General features: G+C 37.3%; 2 protein-coding genes and 1 long non-coding RNA gene across 3 annotated transcripts; 1 reads left to right on the top strand and 2 right to left on the bottom strand.

Moving 5' to 3' along the window:
* Window positions 1–286: 286 nt before the first annotated feature.
* LOC116194414 (chitinase-like protein 1) lies at window positions 287–2,822 on the bottom strand. The gene is made up of 3 exons (XM_031523225.1): window positions 2,304–2,822; window positions 1,358–1,517; window positions 287–1,023 (listed from the first exon to the last, which is right to left on the bottom strand). The coding sequence occupies exons 1-3, from the start codon at window positions 2,695–2,697 to the stop codon at window positions 600–602; spliced, it is 978 nt and encodes a 325-aa protein (XP_031379085.1). The 5' UTR covers window positions 2,698–2,822; the 3' UTR covers window positions 287–599.
* Window positions 2,823–5,644: 2,822 nt separating this feature from the next.
* LOC116194415 lies at window positions 5,645–10,006 on the top strand. Its single transcript, XR_004154436.1, has 2 exons — window positions 5,645–5,956; window positions 6,576–10,006. It is a non-coding gene; the product is annotated as an uncharacterized LOC116194415 (long non-coding RNA).
* Window positions 10,007–10,245: 239 nt separating this feature from the next.
* LOC116194413 (amino acid transporter AVT1H) lies at window positions 10,246–12,384 on the bottom strand. The gene is made up of 3 exons (XM_031523224.1): window positions 11,922–12,384; window positions 11,138–11,745; window positions 10,246–11,020 (listed from the first exon to the last, which is right to left on the bottom strand). The coding sequence occupies exons 1-3, from the start codon at window positions 12,196–12,198 to the stop codon at window positions 10,478–10,480; spliced, it is 1,428 nt and encodes a 475-aa protein (XP_031379084.1). The 5' UTR covers window positions 12,199–12,384; the 3' UTR covers window positions 10,246–10,477.
* Window positions 12,385–16,427: the final 4,043 nt, after the last annotated feature.

Raw genomic sequence — 16,427 nt, forward strand, 5'->3', positions numbered from 1 at the left:
CAATTGGAAGCACCTCATGACCTTTGGCTGGAACTAACCGATGCCTAACATGGATAGTCTCAATCTCTTGGCTCAGAAACCTTCTAGTTTCACCGAAAAAAAAAAAGAGGAGATGGCCAGAAAAACAAAGCTCCAGCATTCATCGCGTTCGTTATCGTAGTAAGTCGTAATCTCAAAATTTTTCAAACAGTCTGATGTTCTAATTTTGTTCACTTGTTCTAAAGCACAATGCAAATAACGGTAAAATGTATATGGAGAGATAAAGACATTAATAAGAGACGGAACAGAAGAGAGTCAGAGCACACAAATCAAAAGTAGATGTATATGTTTTCCAAGAATTACAAGACAAAAGAACAGTGGACTGGACAGTACCTACTTAACACATATCAGAACAAATATTGAGGGACCAAACAAACAACAAATATCGGGATAAATAGCGGCTAAATCTTCTTACACATATATGCAACCCAATTTTTCTTCTTATGTAAGCTCTCGGCCAATTCCGACACTAAGAAGCAATAAGGCACAGTTTCGACATGATCCTTATTGATGATGATTCATTGACTCAGTGACTTACGAAACCCCGGGCTCAAGGGAGCTCAAGAGGCGGCAGCAGTTGTGGAAGGTGGAGCAGGAGGGTTGAACAGACCTTGTTCTGCACAGCTCATCACTTCGTTGGGGCCTGCTTCCTCTCGCCCCACACCCAGCAGGTCAAGATAGTAGAGATAGTGAGACATGACTACGTTCATGGGGTCGATGTCGCCTTTCCCGCAGGTGAGGTCCCCGTAGAGGAGGTTCATGGTGGCACCAAACCCAGGGACCCGCTTGGCGAGGGTGTCGTTCTTGGTGGGCTTCCAGTTGCCAACAAAGACATCATGGGCTGAGGGCTGGCCCTTCTTCACTGGGGTCATCCACCTCCAAATAGCAGCCTGGAAGGCTAAGGTTGCATTCTGCTCGATGTATTCTGGATGATTCAGGAGGTCCGCCTTCAATGCCTCTCCAGCCGCACCATAGTTGTAGTTCCTGTAATCATAAAACCAGACCCATCACTTTGTTTCTACAAGCTTCAGAAAAGGAAAACCGAGTCCGCAAGCAAGATTGTGGAATAACAGCAGAATATACAATCAGAAACTAATGAGTTCTTGGAAGTATTTTCTCCCATCTCTTTTGGACGAACAAACTTTCAGTTGGCTTTGGTTTTAAGTGTCTTTCATATTGAGGCGCTCATACAATTGATACATACAATTAGTTTCTTTCATCGCGATTCCCTTTCAAAATTCTAAAGCACAATGCTGCCAGTAGACGGAGAATGCAAAAAACACCCACCCAAAGAACTCAAAATAAAAAAGGTACCTACCAGTAGATAGGCAAGGCTCCGCGGCCATAATATTCAGCTCCAGGAGTGCATGGATATTCAAATTTGTAGAAGTCGTCGCAGTATGACTGGCTCGGGCTCATCTCCTTATTGTAGCAAAGGCCCCAGGCCAGTGGTCCTCCGGTCGCAACTCCATACCCACCTAAAACCATCGTCAAACAGAAACATAAGTCATTCTAACGAAACACTCTGATAACTTGATCATTACAAATAATCACATAGCTCATCCTGTAAGTTTTCTCCCCGTTTTCCTTGTTAGTTTGGGAGTATTAGCTCAAACAACTGTTGACAAACAGAACCCGATCCAGATGAAGCTCATGAGTACAATTAGCTCTAAGATGCATTCATAACTCAATCACACAAAATGTATCTAACATCTCCTTCAGGGGCAAAAAATAAAAAAAAATTCAAGATTCGGCTGAATCGGCTGACTAAACTATGCTAGTAAGAAAGCATCGCGTCGACCACTGCATCTGCCGAATGATTTGTTACCGAACTTCAAAACACGGGGCTATGATTGATATGTCCAGCTCAAAACAAAGACAAATCAATAACAAACCATCAACTGATAAGGCAAAGCAAAATTCCGGGCCAAATGCGAAAAATCAGATAAGATAAAGAGCATCTGTCAAACAATCAAATCTCAAAGAGGTTTCCGAAATTGTGGCAATGGATTCGCCAATTTTGAAATAATAAGGTCACAGCAGAGGTTTCAGCTCCAGTTTCCTTGGATTGAAGCCGTACTGTGCTAAGTCCCTAAGCAACACGACCCATTTCCATCATCAATTTCGAGCCCGGTAACGAAATTCCAGCCACGAAGATGCAAAACTTACCAGCAACATAACCACGGAAACTACAGGGGCAACAAATTGGGATAGAGAACGGCGAATCTACAAGGTAAATGAGAGAGGGGGGAAGAGGGGGTTACAGGAAGTCTTGGCGCCGACGTGGCCCAGGAAGGCGGCGATTTCCATCATCTGCATGGTCTTGTTGCCGGTGGTGCCGAAGCCGAGGGGCTCGTAGATGTTGGCGGCGAGGATGAAGGACTGGTAGTCCCAGAAGCCGACGGCGTGGGCGACGGGGGAGTTCCGCTTGGAGAAGAGGTTCTCGAACTGGTAGACCTGGAAGACGTCGGAGATCGTCTCGTTACAGCAGTACACCGACCACTGGTTACACTCCCACTCCGTCTTCTTGCACAGCTTCTTGCCCTTCACCTTCTTCACCAGCGTCTTCCCGTCATCCAAGGCGTCCGCCGCGAGTAGCAGGAGGCTGAGGGATAGGATGGCAATAACTGCAAAGGCGGAGACCCCTTTCGCCTCCATTGCCGTTCTTCTCCTTCAGCAGCACTTGGGCAGGGGAATGTGGCTCTTCTTCTCCTCCTTCTTCTTCTTCTTCTTTCCTCGGAGCTGAAGCTTTTACCAGACGGAGACTTGGATCTGAAGAGAGGGACAGAGAGAGAGAGAGGTTATTTATGGGGAAATTTTAATTCGGTCCTCTGAATTTGTACTTTTTCTATATTTGCCAACATATGTTTGTATTGTTTGTATTATTCGCCTTGGCGTGCTGTTTTTGAGCCACCGACACTTTCTGGCTCTAAATTCTAATGCCCTTCACTTCCCCTTTTTTTTTTTTGGGTTTGGGAATATGGGGACCCCACTTATGGCCTTTCCAAGGAAGAAGATGCTGTAAAAAGAAAAAAGAAGAAGAAAAAGATATTACTGCATTTTTTTCCCTAACATTTCATCTTAATTATTAAATAAAATTGAAGACCATTGCGATACCTCAATTGGTTTTAAATTTCATAATTCATTCGCGCATGGGGAGACCGTTGTATAAAATTTTACAGTTCTTGCCATCCATCGAAAATAGAGAATAATTCGAGGTAACGGTAAGATGTTTAGAATCATGGCTAAGTTTAGTTAGAATTCGAGTTTCAATTTCTATCCATCAAGGTTGCTAAGTTTGGACCCTACGAGGGGGGACACACCCGGAGTCCTTGAAGGATTGGATTGGGAATTGAATTAACGGAAAAATTAATCATTTAAGATTTTATCGAATTGATGGGTTAACAACAATGCAACATGTTTATTATTCATAAGTAATCTTTTAATATATATATTTTTTAAAGTAATGTAGGAAGTTTGACTCTTTAGTGTGATTCAATATTTAAATATAGAATTTAATGATTGCAACTAAATTTATTCTTAAAAAAGTCCTGGCAAATTTGTTAGAATCATGAATATGATCGTAACAATAAGACGTTTTAATTCGACCCTCGATCATTGTTGATCCTATATGAGATTATAATCCATTAATCTTTGTTTGGATACGAGCGAAATGGAGGAGAGGGGAGGAAAAGTGAAGTTGTGTCGAACCTTGCTAGAAAGTATGCGAGGGGTGGATTGAGACAATTCACCAGCCAAATTATGTGGAGCAAACTGAAATAAGATACAAACTTTGAGGTGTACTTTGAAATTCTGCATACTTTCAATGGTCCGCAAGAATTAGGAGGCGGGCACCGGACAGCAAGGAACAAGCAGGGGGGAGAGTGTTAGATGAAAGGTCCGTGTCAGATTCCGTGCGCCAGTGACTAAATGACGAGCAGGCTCCACAACATGGGCGGTTGAATTAGGGCTTTCAACTCAAGAACGTGTTCGATGTTTACTGTATGACCAGCCTGTGGTCGTGGCCCACCAAATGCCTCCACCGACAGCTATTCATACAATGTAATATAATATATATATATATGTTTTGCCTTTTATTTTTGGATTTTCACTTAAAATAGCCAATAATTTGTCTGTTTTGTCAAATCTACCATATATTTTTTTATCAAATCTATCACATGATTTACTTTTTATATCAAATCTATCCCGGTATTATCTTTTTCGTCGACATCTAACGGCCGTGCTGACGTGGCACGTGGAGAGATAGTTGGCCACACTTACCACGTAGACGCCACGTCAATACGGCCGTTAGATGTCGACGGAAAAGATAAAGCCGGAATAGATTTGATGAAAAAAGAAACCATTTGATAGATTTGATAAGAAAAAGTATATGATAAATTTAATAAAACGAGTAAATCATGTGCCATTTTAGATAAATACTCCTTTATTTTTATACATATCTATTATCTTCTATATAAAGCGAAAATATTTCAGAAGTCCTGAAGATAGTACAATTGATTTTCGTATTCTAGCAAATTGATTCGGTTTTTTTCATTAAGTAAACTTTGACGTATAAAATTATAATATATATAATTTACTTAATTATGAAGTAATGTTTACTTAGCTCTAGAGTAAGTTCTGCTTAGCTACGAAGAAAATACAAGAGTCTAATTTGACTTTAGAATTAATGATGCAGTGAAAATTTTATCCAAGATAATCCAATCTTATATTGCAGAAGAAAAATATTTCAACGTGAAGTGCGACTTATAGATTCCAAATGAGACAGATAAATAAAATAAAATAATATTAACATAATATATACAAATATTATAAATTTAAAATAATAAAAATACAATAAAAATAAATTATTATTTTTAAAATAAAAATAAATATTAGAATTAAAAATTAAAAATTATTGTAAATATAACTAAAACAAAAAATGAAATTAAAGAAAAAGAACAATGGTGATCGGAGAAGGGGATGGGGACGACTTTGTCAACTACCATCCCCATAGGAGGAGTCATGTTCTTAAAATTTGACATATCAATAGCTGTGCAAGAGTCGCATAAGTAAAACTTGATGATGTTAACTGGAAATTAATAATTTATCTAATATTTTATTAAAAATTTTAAAATTATGTATAAAATTATTACAATTGTAGTTTTCGTACCAAAATATTATTTTTTAACCAAATACGAAAATGTTACTTTTATTAAAGATCCTTTTACTAATTATTGTACATATGTTTTTTTTTTCGCGAATTACTTTTTCTTTTATACAGATATTACTATACATACTCCTACAAACACCCCCATTCTCTCTCTCTCTCTCTCTCTCTCTTGCATGCAGGTACATGCAGTTGGGTTCCCTACCCCAACTCCAATTCAGGCACAATCATGGCCCATTGCTCTACAACTACAAGGTCGGGATATTGTAGACTGTAAGACCCGACATTATTTTTCAAAAATGCATATATATACATATACTTATATATAAATATAAATATATATATATATATTATACTATACTATATTTTTATGTAGCTGAAAAAAAGAAAAAAAAAAGAAGAAGTAGTGGACAGACTCCACGTGGCCCCTAACATTCTTCCCCCGAGCAACCCTTTCCACTGCCATTTACTTCTTTCTTTTTCTTTCTTATTCTGTTTTGTTGCAGGGGAAAACGAAGAGGAAATAGAGCACTAGAGAGAGAGAAAAAAAATAGAAGAGAGAATAGGCGAGAGAAAGAGAGGGAGAGCGAGAGTGAGTTCATTAAAGGCTTGTGAGTTAGTTGCAAGAAGAACCAAAACAACGGAGGGGGGAGAAAAGAGTGAGTGAGCTTCAGGCCTAGCTCGGGTGGAAGGATTTACAGAGCATGGAGTATAATGAAGATTTAGGGCTGTTAGGTGACTATTAGTTGGGTATGTGTTGAAGATTTTTGAATTGAATCTCGTGTTGAGTTTATGTACTTAGTTGCATCCTTTCTTTGATGAATTGGGAATAAGAATATTCAATTGCTAAAGTTAGGGGAAACTTAAAGAAGATAACAGAGGTTAGTGATGTTAGAAATTAAGAAATCTTAGTTATAGACACGATTTTGATATGTATTCACTGATATTATTGCTTTGGTGTTGTTTAGGTTGTCAATTCGCAATAGGTTTGGAAATTTATGTCTTAATTGTGTTGTCCTGCTTGCAATCACTTTGAAATCGTTTTGTAAACTGTTGTTTAATGGCTCAATGAAATTGAATTAGTTGACTCTCAAACCTCATGGAAATCCGTATTTGAAATTTTAAGGTGATAGTGATGGTTAGAGTGGAGACTTTGGTCAGAAGAGTCATTTTGCTACCTTCAAATATCATTAATTGGATTAGAATTCTTTTATTTGGGTGTGATCTCTTGGTGGTCTGCTATTGTGGTGTGATGATCTTTATTAAAGTCAATTTCATTACTAGGAACTCATGGACAAATTTAGTTGGAGATCCATAAACACATATACATATTTATACTTGATTTTCTAACTGCGTTTATAATTTATAGGAGCCGAGGATACCGAGATTATACACCTGGAAGGCTCCACTTGTTGAGTTATCTTTTTTGAGGGTCTTTGTGAGTACTTTCTTCCATCATAAAATGATAGTAAATATTTATATGTAATGTTATAGAAGTAGAGGTGGCTAAATGATTGAGGAATATAGTCTGATATATTTGTTGAGTATGCTAGTATCATTGTTTGAATATAGCCATGAGATCGCTAGACCCGGCGGATTACAAAAGGAGCCTGATCGGGAATAGAAAAAGGGGTTTGATCGGCCACTGGACCATGCAGAATATAAGTAAGGGCCAGAACGGCCGCGGGACCCGACTGAATAGAAATAAGAGCCTGATCGGCCACTAGACCCAATGGAATATAAATGGTGATCAACTCTTACCGCCAAAGGTTAATCGGCGGCTCCCGCTTATGAGATATGAGTATTGGGAGTTGAGGATGATATGAGTGAGAAGTGTGGGGTAACAATACCGTCTTTACTTGTTGTAGGGAAATGTGACCCTATGGCTATACATTGTGTGCTAGGATTGATTGAGATTTGATATGATGATGGTTGATCTTGTCTGAATATGCTCTAAATATACTTAATTGCGCGTGAAATGTTAAGTGCTTAGATAGTGATTTGCTATGAAATGCTTACTTAATGGGTATTTGCTAATAATGCGATATGAATGAGAAGTGCAGGGTAACAATATCGTCTTTACTTGTCGCAAGGAAATGCGACCCTATGGCTATATTGGTTGAATGATGCTATACATTGTGTGCTAGGATTGATTGAGATTTGATATGATGATGGTTGATCTTGTCTGAATATGCTCTAAATATACTTAATTGCGTATGGAATGTTAGAGCCTCATATGTTAAGTGCTTGGATAGTGATTTGCTATGAAATGTTGACTTAATGGGTATTTGCTAATTATGTGATATTGAGTTGCATGTCGTGTATGTGATTGCTAGAGCTTGGGCACTATGAAGTATTTGTATATAGTGTACGTATTGTATAAAATTATGCGATAGTGAAATAAAGGCAGGTTCTAATACTATGGTGGAATTTTATGAATACTTGATTTATATAAAATGTTGAGATTGGTAAATATTCGTTTGTGAGGTATAAAATATTTTATGGACAAATATTGTTAATTGGAAGGTAATAGTTGATAGGTTTGGATGTGCTGTATGTTTTATTGATATATATATATATATATATATATATATATAGTTAATTAAGGATTAATATTCAATCAATAGTTCATTTTACTTTGAAATATAATACTCACTGAGATGCAGCTCACAGCTCATGCATATAATTTTTTCAAATGAGTTAGGAGCTAGACTAGCAGCACAAGAGAATTTTTGGACATCGGGGATCGGCGTGAAAGATTTTTGCAGTTAGGCTCACTCATAGTATAAGTAGTAAGTTCCTGTAGAATGCTATAAATATGTTACGATTTGAAATTTTTATTTAGTTGGTTCACAAATGTGGGTGAGAAAAAAAACTATCTTGAGATGTATATACATATTTGAGTTTACTGGATTGGTTATATATATTTGGGAGCTTATGGAAAGGAAGTTTTTATATGAATAGTTTATGTGGTAATGAATATTGAGGAATTTATGGGAAACTCTGCTGAAATTTCGGATCGTGACATAGACATTGGTAAAACTGGTTCAGGGAAGACATTGGGGAGGGTACTTAGTACCGGGCTTTATCCATTTGAAGCAACGTTGTAAGAGCATCTATAATGATCGGGGTGAGTCATAATACCAAAAGGGTCCACCGGATGCCATGTAATCGGAATAAACTATCTAGTTCGTCCCTGAGATAGTCGATTTGTATCAATTGAGTCCCTTGCCTGAAATCAGCATAAATTTGATCATTTGTAACATCAGTTTGGTCCCCAAGCATCAATTTGGTCATTTAGAACATTAATTTAGTCCTTTTGGAACATCAATTTGCCCCCCATGCAAAATAGTCCCTGACCAACATATAAACACATCAATATCATCCTTATAGAGTTGACTTTGTAACCTTTTAAGAACTTGTCATTATCAATTTGTCATTTATCCCCTTTTTTATTTGCTTTTGGAACATCAATTTAGTCCCCTCTCTATATCATCAATATCTAGCTCATTTCTTCGCTCTTTGGCTCCAAACTTGATCCTAAACTGTAGTCCTATACATAAGCTTCCTATAACAACCAAGAATACAGGAATTGAAGGTATGAGCAATGAGAATGATGTTACAAAATCAGCTTGGAAAGCTTATATATATATATATATAGAGAAAGACCTTTTACTTTAGAGAGAGATAGAGCAAGAGGGAGAGGACGAAGAAAAAGGAGAGAGAAAATAGAAAAGAACGGAAAATTTGGGAAGAAAAAGGGGACAAAAGCACCATTTTGATGTTCTCAACTTTTATTGTCAATACTAACAGCAAGTGACGGAGCGACCAAATTGATGTGAGTTGGGGACCTAATCGTTGTTCCAAAAGGACTAAATTGATGTTCTAAATGATCAAATTGATGCTGTGGGATCAAACTGATGTTACAAAGGAATAAATTGATGTTATAAGGGACTAAATTGATGTTGATTTCATGCAAGGGATATGCAAATCGACTATGTCAAGGACGAACTTGATAGTTTACTCCACCTGGCCGTTTGATAGATGAGGAGGATCATCCTCATGCAAGTGTCACACCTCGTGCTTGACCGAAGCTGATGGTATACTGGACACGGGCTTTGAGCCACAGATTAATTAGGAAGATGTAATTGATCGGTCTGGGATGACCGGGTGCATGATAGAGAGTCTCTCCCTTATTTCTAATGCTAATCTTTGCACCAGGAGGGAGGCAAGGGTGGATTAAGACAGCAACTCGGGTATTTCAATCTCTAGCTGTTAATGACGAACTCAAGACATTGGAAGATTCTCCCTACGATTTTTTTGATTGCCTTTCACCAGGAGGGAGGATAGCTGTGATCTCCTTCCACAGTTTGGAGGACAGAATAGTGGAACAGATTTTCCTTGGAGACAGTAGTGGAACCGACGAAGGATACGGGCAATCAAGTGAACCGGTGAACGAGAGCCATTTAAGGAAGAAGTATACAGCGGATACAAAGGAAGCATGGATTAAAAGGGTTTTACAGGGCAAGAATGCGAGGATCTTGACCAAGAGACCAATATCATCATCTGAGAAGGAAGGGGAGTTGAATCAGCGGAGCAGGAGTGCGAAGCTCAGAGTGATTGAGTAGGTGCCATCAAGTCTTTTTAAGTTTTCCAAAGCAAAAATATTCGGCAGTAAGAAAGTTTTGCTTGTCACGTATTAATTCATCTTCGAAGGGAATATTTTAAAAAATGTACCATTAGGATCATGTTTAATGTCAAAGTAAGTTGCAGGAATCTCATGGAGTATCCTGAGGTTTCCATTCTCTGCCTTTTCCATTTTGGTGCCAATTGAGTCCTCACTTATCTCAAGAACTTATTAGGGTATCATCGATGCAACCTACTTGTAAGATTTAAGATTCCGTCGGCACTTTAAGCTGTTCCAATAGGTAAATGTCGCTTGCAAGTGATTGTAGACGGTACATCATCTTTGCCAGGTATTTACGGACAAAATCATATGAAAGAATATGAAGCAGCACTGAGATGAGGCTTACAAATGGTAACCTTCACAGAAACCTTGGAAGTATATTGCATTTATTCAGGAGATGATATATACATATCTCCCTCTGGGTATACCAAACAGGAAGATAGTTTGTATAAATGAGCACGCAAAGTTACACTCTTGTCCCTGATCTTCTTTCATTTCCATGCCCTTTTAAGTTTGGATTTGGTAGATGGGTATTGAAGGAAAAGTACTCGAAAATGTAAAGTGAGTCTAAAGTGTTATTCTTCTTAGGCTGATGAGTGGGTCCTCTTAAGGTTTTGAAAGAGCAACTTCGAGGAGGAAACTGTCCCAAAAATTCCAAGAAGTGCCCCGAGAGCAATAAGTGTTACGTTGATCACAATTGAGGGCTGCGATATCTCGGGCCAACAGATCTTGATGTAGAAGGCACAGGGCAGGATCACGCAGATGCAAATGCTCACAAGGGACCCTGTGAGGCTGAGGACGTACTGGAAGTAGGGCACCGAGAGTGCCAGCGCCAGTATAATCAACAGCAGGATCGAGCCGACAGTGCCTCGTATGACCATTTGCTTCCTGGAGCTCATGGAAATGGGAAGACAGCGCTCCAACTGGATGGCGAAGGGTGCGAACTCAAGGGCGTATTTGGTCATGGGAGTCAGTACTGTGGCCCAGAGGGCGATCTTGGTTATGATCAGGTGTCGGGGCAGGCTCAGGGTTATCTGGGAGCTCACTGTTGGCCCGAACATTTTCGCTCCCATGAAGGCCAGGGCCGTGTACAACATTGTGACTAGTGTGAAGCTCACCATCGAAACCTTTATTCATCAATTAGAATGAGATAGCATGGATATCATTAGTTCAAATCTAATGGATATTACATTGAACAAGATATTGTTTGGTAAGAAGGAAAAACTACTGTTTATCATATATACCTTGGTAAATTGCGCTGGATCTTTCATGGACTCATGCAAATTTGGGAAAACAACGTGACCCGCATAGCTGAAAACGTAGAGCCCTGATATTGCTGGAATGTTCCGGATTTGGAGCACTGGTATTGTGTGGTTAGATCTAACTCCTCCGAAAATGGCTGTCAGTGCCACGGACCCAAAAATGACCATGGACATAAGAATCCCTCCTGATGAAAGGAATGAGATCGATGATAGGTCTCTTAGCCAGAGACTTGGTAGCGCCACAAGAACTGCTATCAGAGTCAGCAGCTGGGAAGAAGACATTAGCCTCCACCTGGGGAAAACCTGAACGTGTTCGAATATTGTGCCGAGGTTGTCATGCAGGGAGATGGTGTAAGAGACGAGGGCCAAGAAGATCTCAAGGTAGATGAAGGTGGCAGCCAGGACTTGGCCTTTTTGACCATATGCATGGTGGCCAATATCCGTGTAGCTTCTCGACTTGGGGTTTTTCTCGAGTGATTTGCCGAGCAAGTGAGAAGTGTAGGCGCAAATGACTCCAAGAAATATCAGGAGGAAGACTGAAGCCCAGCCCCCGTTCTCGAGTGCATATGGAGTCGAGAGTTGCCCTAGTCCTGTCAATACGTCAAGTACATATAAGATGCAGAATATGCACGTACGCTTCAAAAAATCTATGTCCTCTGATTACTGATACCTATATAAACTTTCAATTGACTTGGTAGTGCTCTTTCTAATCATGGAAAATCGTAACTTTGTGAATTGGAAAGACGTGCATAAGATATAGACTCACCGATGAGCATCCCGACCATGTTGATGACAGCATGAGCAAAGGAACAATTGCCCCCTCCATTGCTTACAACTTCCTTAGTACTTCCACTAAGCTTCTGCTTGCAGTTGCACTCTTTGCAATTGCTGTTCTCCTCCGAACAGACGTCACAGGTCATCAACTCAGCAGCCAACTTCCCTCCATGAAGTGATTCACTTGCAATCTGATGACTTCTGTGCAGATGAAGCCAACCGAGTACTTTGCTACAAACCGAAACCGATGATGTCTCTGCACTACTCATCGATCCTTTCCCCTCCAAGAGAGATAGAGCTACCTAACTAGATTGGTTACAAGCTAGTGATCATGATGAGTGATGGCCCTGAGTGGAGGACTGGGTATATTTATATAGCTAAAATGCAAGAGGATCGGTCCATCGGCCGAGGGAAAAGAGCAGTACGTAGGACCCAGTCTTACACCAGCATAGCTTACATATTTGCCTATATGCATTGCAGTATTTCTCACGGTATCCCACTTGTTTTATGTCGTAACAATATTAGCACAATCAAGTGAATTAAGACTATGAAATTTCATTGTATGTTTAAGAAGAGTAAGGAAGGAAACGATACACGTGGGTGCGAGTATATTTTGGGAGAAACTAATTGCATGAGAGATTCGTTTTCATGAGAGAGTCGAAATCAGCCCGAGTGGATTCGATTTTATCAAATTTCTTTGAGAGAAATGAAGATATGGTTTTTGCCCTATTTGGACAACTTGCATGGCCCTTCGGTCGAGCACAATGACGTTAGTCGAGTCCCTACATGCATCTTGTCATCAATTGAGATTTAAAATCTGAATCATTATTCATCGTTTTAGGACGAGTATTCCAGAAACCTTTACTATATCGGCAAGGTTCCCAATCCATAACATCACTTGCGCAAGAGAAGATTCTACGTGCCTCCATGATCGGTTGGGTTTGATGCTTGAAATTAACCGTCTAACAATTTTGGATATAGATAATATAGGTCGGTCCAGAGAGATCATAGATGCTGCTAAGAGTCCATTCTTAGGTGCCACATGTGTGGAAGCCGATGTTAATCATTTAACACAGCATATGCTAATTAATTACTAAGATCATTAAAAAAAAAAAGTAGATGTTCTTACAGCTCCAAACTGAAATGCTGATTCCTTGTGATATAATTGACGTGTTGAAAATGATGTCTCTGTAAATTTGGCATAGATACGGCTGTTCTTCCAGACGCGTAAAATAAAAATAAAAAAATGGAAAAGGGGAATTTAGGCTCCTTAGGAATGGGAAATGCATGGCTGCGGATCCTGAGACACCACGCGTTTTGCGCTTCCAAGAAATAAGAAGAAGACAAGGATGTCTACTGTGAGATCATTTGACAATTAGCATAGTAATTCCACTTTATAAAGAGAATTAGCCAAAGTAAGCAGGAGATATATATTCTTTTCCGAGATATTTGAAAAAGTAGAGGAATTATATGACCTTTTTTTTTCCCCTCGTCAAAGAAAAAATGGATTAAAATTAACTTTTGAGATGAGCTTACCTGATTCTCAAAACTTACTAACTATCCAAAAAAGAAAACAAAAATAATGAAAAATTAATATGGCATCAAAGGTCAGGTTCAAAACTCCGCATATGTGTTTACTCAGCGTTTAATGTATTCCGCGTAATAGGTTTTTTTATTGTTTCAACCCATGAATGAGCACGAGAGAGCATTTTGAGTAATAAATAATAAAATACTACATGAATAAACAAATTTAATTTTATAGAGTAAGTATTAATGGTCATATATATCAAATTTTCACAAACACCACTTTGAAAATGATATGAGGAAAATCATAGATTTTATGCTACAATCAACAGAATGGCATGTACAATTCATTAATCTACTATATAAAATCTAGCTAACACTTTTTGAAATTCTTATAATCTATTAAAATTGTAACTAAAACTTTCTGTGTAATATAGCTATTTCATCTGTCAATCATTTAAAATGAATCCAAGTAAATTATTCAAAAGTAGGTTTTTCCTAGTGGAAGTATTCATAAGTAATTTACGGAAGCATGTGAGTATTACGAGGCTTATTAGGCAGGATTTAACACTTTTATTATACTTCAAATAGGTATAAATCTTAAGCAAAATATATATGACCTGAGGAAAATACTGCTCCGTGATTAATTAGACGGTATTTCAACACATTGATGACCACAAACTTCTGACTATTAGATATGGACTCATCTATTTATAGATCCGATAAAGTTTCACATCAGCCGAAGAAATCTTCACAGACAAGAGTTGGCTTTAGACAAAATATATTCCTATATTCTCCCATATTTTGGTATTGGGGTATCATATGATGCAAGGGGATTCCTCAAATGTATGTGTAGTGCGTATGGGGGGAGGAGGAAAAGTGATTCCCAAAGAACCTTACGCATTTGTGTTGGATACACACAATATATATCCTGAATTTTAGATACCACAAGTGCAAAACATGCCGGTTCAAGATGTGACATGGCGTGTCTTTCCTATTCATTCGGTTGGCAAAAATGCCACAATTATTCTTGTCAATGGCAGCTCTCCTCCCTTGTAGGATCTGCCACATCTAGGGCTGCGGTACTATTGTATTGGTGATAGAAAAAAAATAAAAATAATCTGCGACTAGAGGACTCACAAAGCTCATCAACTTCGAATTCTTGAATAATAACGTCATAAAAAACATTCCACCGGAAATCGAGAACTAAATAAACCTACAGCAATTCGATCTCTATAATAGCAGCATGACCAGGAAGCTTCCAATTGAGCTGCAAAATCTCACGAGTTTTATGTTGCGTTTGGTTTCATAGTAAGATTTTAAAATCAAATTTTGATTTTGAAAAAAAATGGTATAAATAGGGCCCACCCTTTGACTTTGTATGAGTTATGTTGTTTTGTTGTGGAAAAAAGTGGTATAAATGGGGTCCACTCTTTGACTTTGTATGAGTTATTTTGTTTTGTAATGAGTAGAGTTAAGTTAGAATTGCGATTCTAAAATAAAATCCACAAACCAAACAAGGCCTTAAAATTCCTCAAAAACTACTGCTGCATTTGGTTTCATAATAGAATTTTAAAATCAAATTTTGATTTTGAAAAAGAGTGGTATAAATGGAGCTCACCCTTTGACTTTGTATGAATTATTTTGTTTTATTGTGGAAAAAAGTGATATAAATGAGACCCACTTTTTGACTTTGTATGAGTTATTTTGTTTTATAGTGGGTAGAGTTAAGTTAAAATTGTGATTCTAAAATAATACTGGAAAACCAAACGGAGCCTACATGATTCGTCTTATTGGGGCAATGAATTATGTTTTCAAAATTTTTATGAACTTTATTTTATTTGTTTTGAATCCTTTTGTGATTTTTTAAATTTTAAATTTTTAAATTTTTTTTTAATTTTTCTAAATTGTCTTTGGTTTTATTTTTTTTGAATTTTCATGAATAGGTTTGTTTGGTTTTAGAGTTAAGTAGAGTTGACTTTTGATTTTAATTGGGTTGTAATGATTATGTTATTGAATTATGAGAAAAAGTATGAAAAAGTAATAAATAATTGAAAGAATTGAGTATAATGAAGTTGTATGTGGGTTTATACATGGGGTCCACCTTTTTGAATTGAAAGAGTTGATTTTTGTTGTATAGAGAGTAGAGTTAAAGTTAGAGTAAAATCTTAAAATTGGATTGCAAAATCAAACAGGGTGTTAATTTTTTCTAATTATTTTTTGAATTTTCTTTCATTTTGAATTTATTTTGAATTTTCGATCAATCTTCTGAATTTTCCTAAATTTTCTTCATTTTCCGTTTTTCTTAATTTTCATAAAAGTTTAAATTTTCTATTTGTTTCTGAATTTTATGAGTTTTTACCATTTTCTTTAATTTTCATAATTTAAGTTTTGAATTTTATTTAGTTTTGAAAAATTTTCTAGATTTTCATATATTTTTGTTTTTTATTTTTCCCAATTTTTTGAATTTTTTCTGAATTTTTTTTTAATTTTAAAATTTTCTGAACTTTCTCTAACTTTTCATGAATTTTTTTTGATTTTTTTTTGAACTTTTATGAGGTGGTGTGCAGTGATTTGTCCCACGTGTGCAACTTGGGTCCATTTTAATGTCTATTAAGTCTATGTCAACAATGGAGGAAAACGTTAATGGAATTGGACAGTTGGTCATATTTGAGATGAAAATGAAAACTCTTGTACTTTTATGAGACAAAACTTGAAATTGGCTAAATTTGAGACAAATAGAAAAACGGTGGCTCTTTTATATGTAATTTACCAAAAAAAGAAAAAGAAAAGGAGAAACCCCGACAATTAACTTAATTTCCTTTATTCTTCGATAGATGCAAGCATGTTGGCCTTATAAAATATGGACTACTAATAATAAGAGAATGTTTGAAATTTGACGAGGTGTGTGAAACGCATAACTAAGAGTAAGCAACTTAAAAGAGTATAAAAATAAAAAGAAAAAAAAGGCAAT

Source organism: Punica granatum, chromosome 2 (genome assembly GCF_007655135.1).
Source record: "Punica granatum isolate Tunisia-2019 chromosome 2, ASM765513v2, whole genome shotgun sequence".
Lineage (NCBI taxonomy): Eukaryota > Viridiplantae > Streptophyta > Magnoliopsida > Myrtales > Lythraceae > Punica > Punica granatum.

What these genes read in the sequence shown, in the direction of transcription:
- LOC116194414 (XM_031523225.1), bottom strand. Translation starts at nt 2,697, where the DNA reads ATGGAGGCGAAAGGGGTCTCCGCCTTTGCAGTTATTGCCATCCTATCC. An exon ending in CGTCGGCGCCAAGACTTCCT is followed by an intron (nt 1,518 to 2,303) that starts GTAACCCCCTCT and finishes CGATGGTTTTAG; the next exon opens with GTGGGTATGGAGTTGCGACC. An exon ending in GGAGCCTTGCCTATCTACTG is followed by an intron (nt 1,024 to 1,357) that starts GTAGGTACCTTT and finishes TTATGATTACAG; the next exon opens with GAACTACAACTATGGTGCGG.
- LOC116194413 (XM_031523224.1), bottom strand. Translation starts at nt 12,198, where the DNA reads ATGAGTAGTGCAGAGACATCATCGGTTTCGGTTTGTAGCAAAGTACTC. An exon ending in CATGGTCGGGATGCTCATCG is followed by an intron (nt 11,746 to 11,921) that starts GTGAGTCTATAT and finishes ACGTATTGACAG; the next exon opens with GACTAGGGCAACTCTCGACT. An exon ending in ATCCAGCGCAATTTACCAAG is followed by an intron (nt 11,021 to 11,137) that starts GTATATATGATA and finishes TGATGAATAAAG; the next exon opens with GTTTCGATGGTGAGCTTCAC.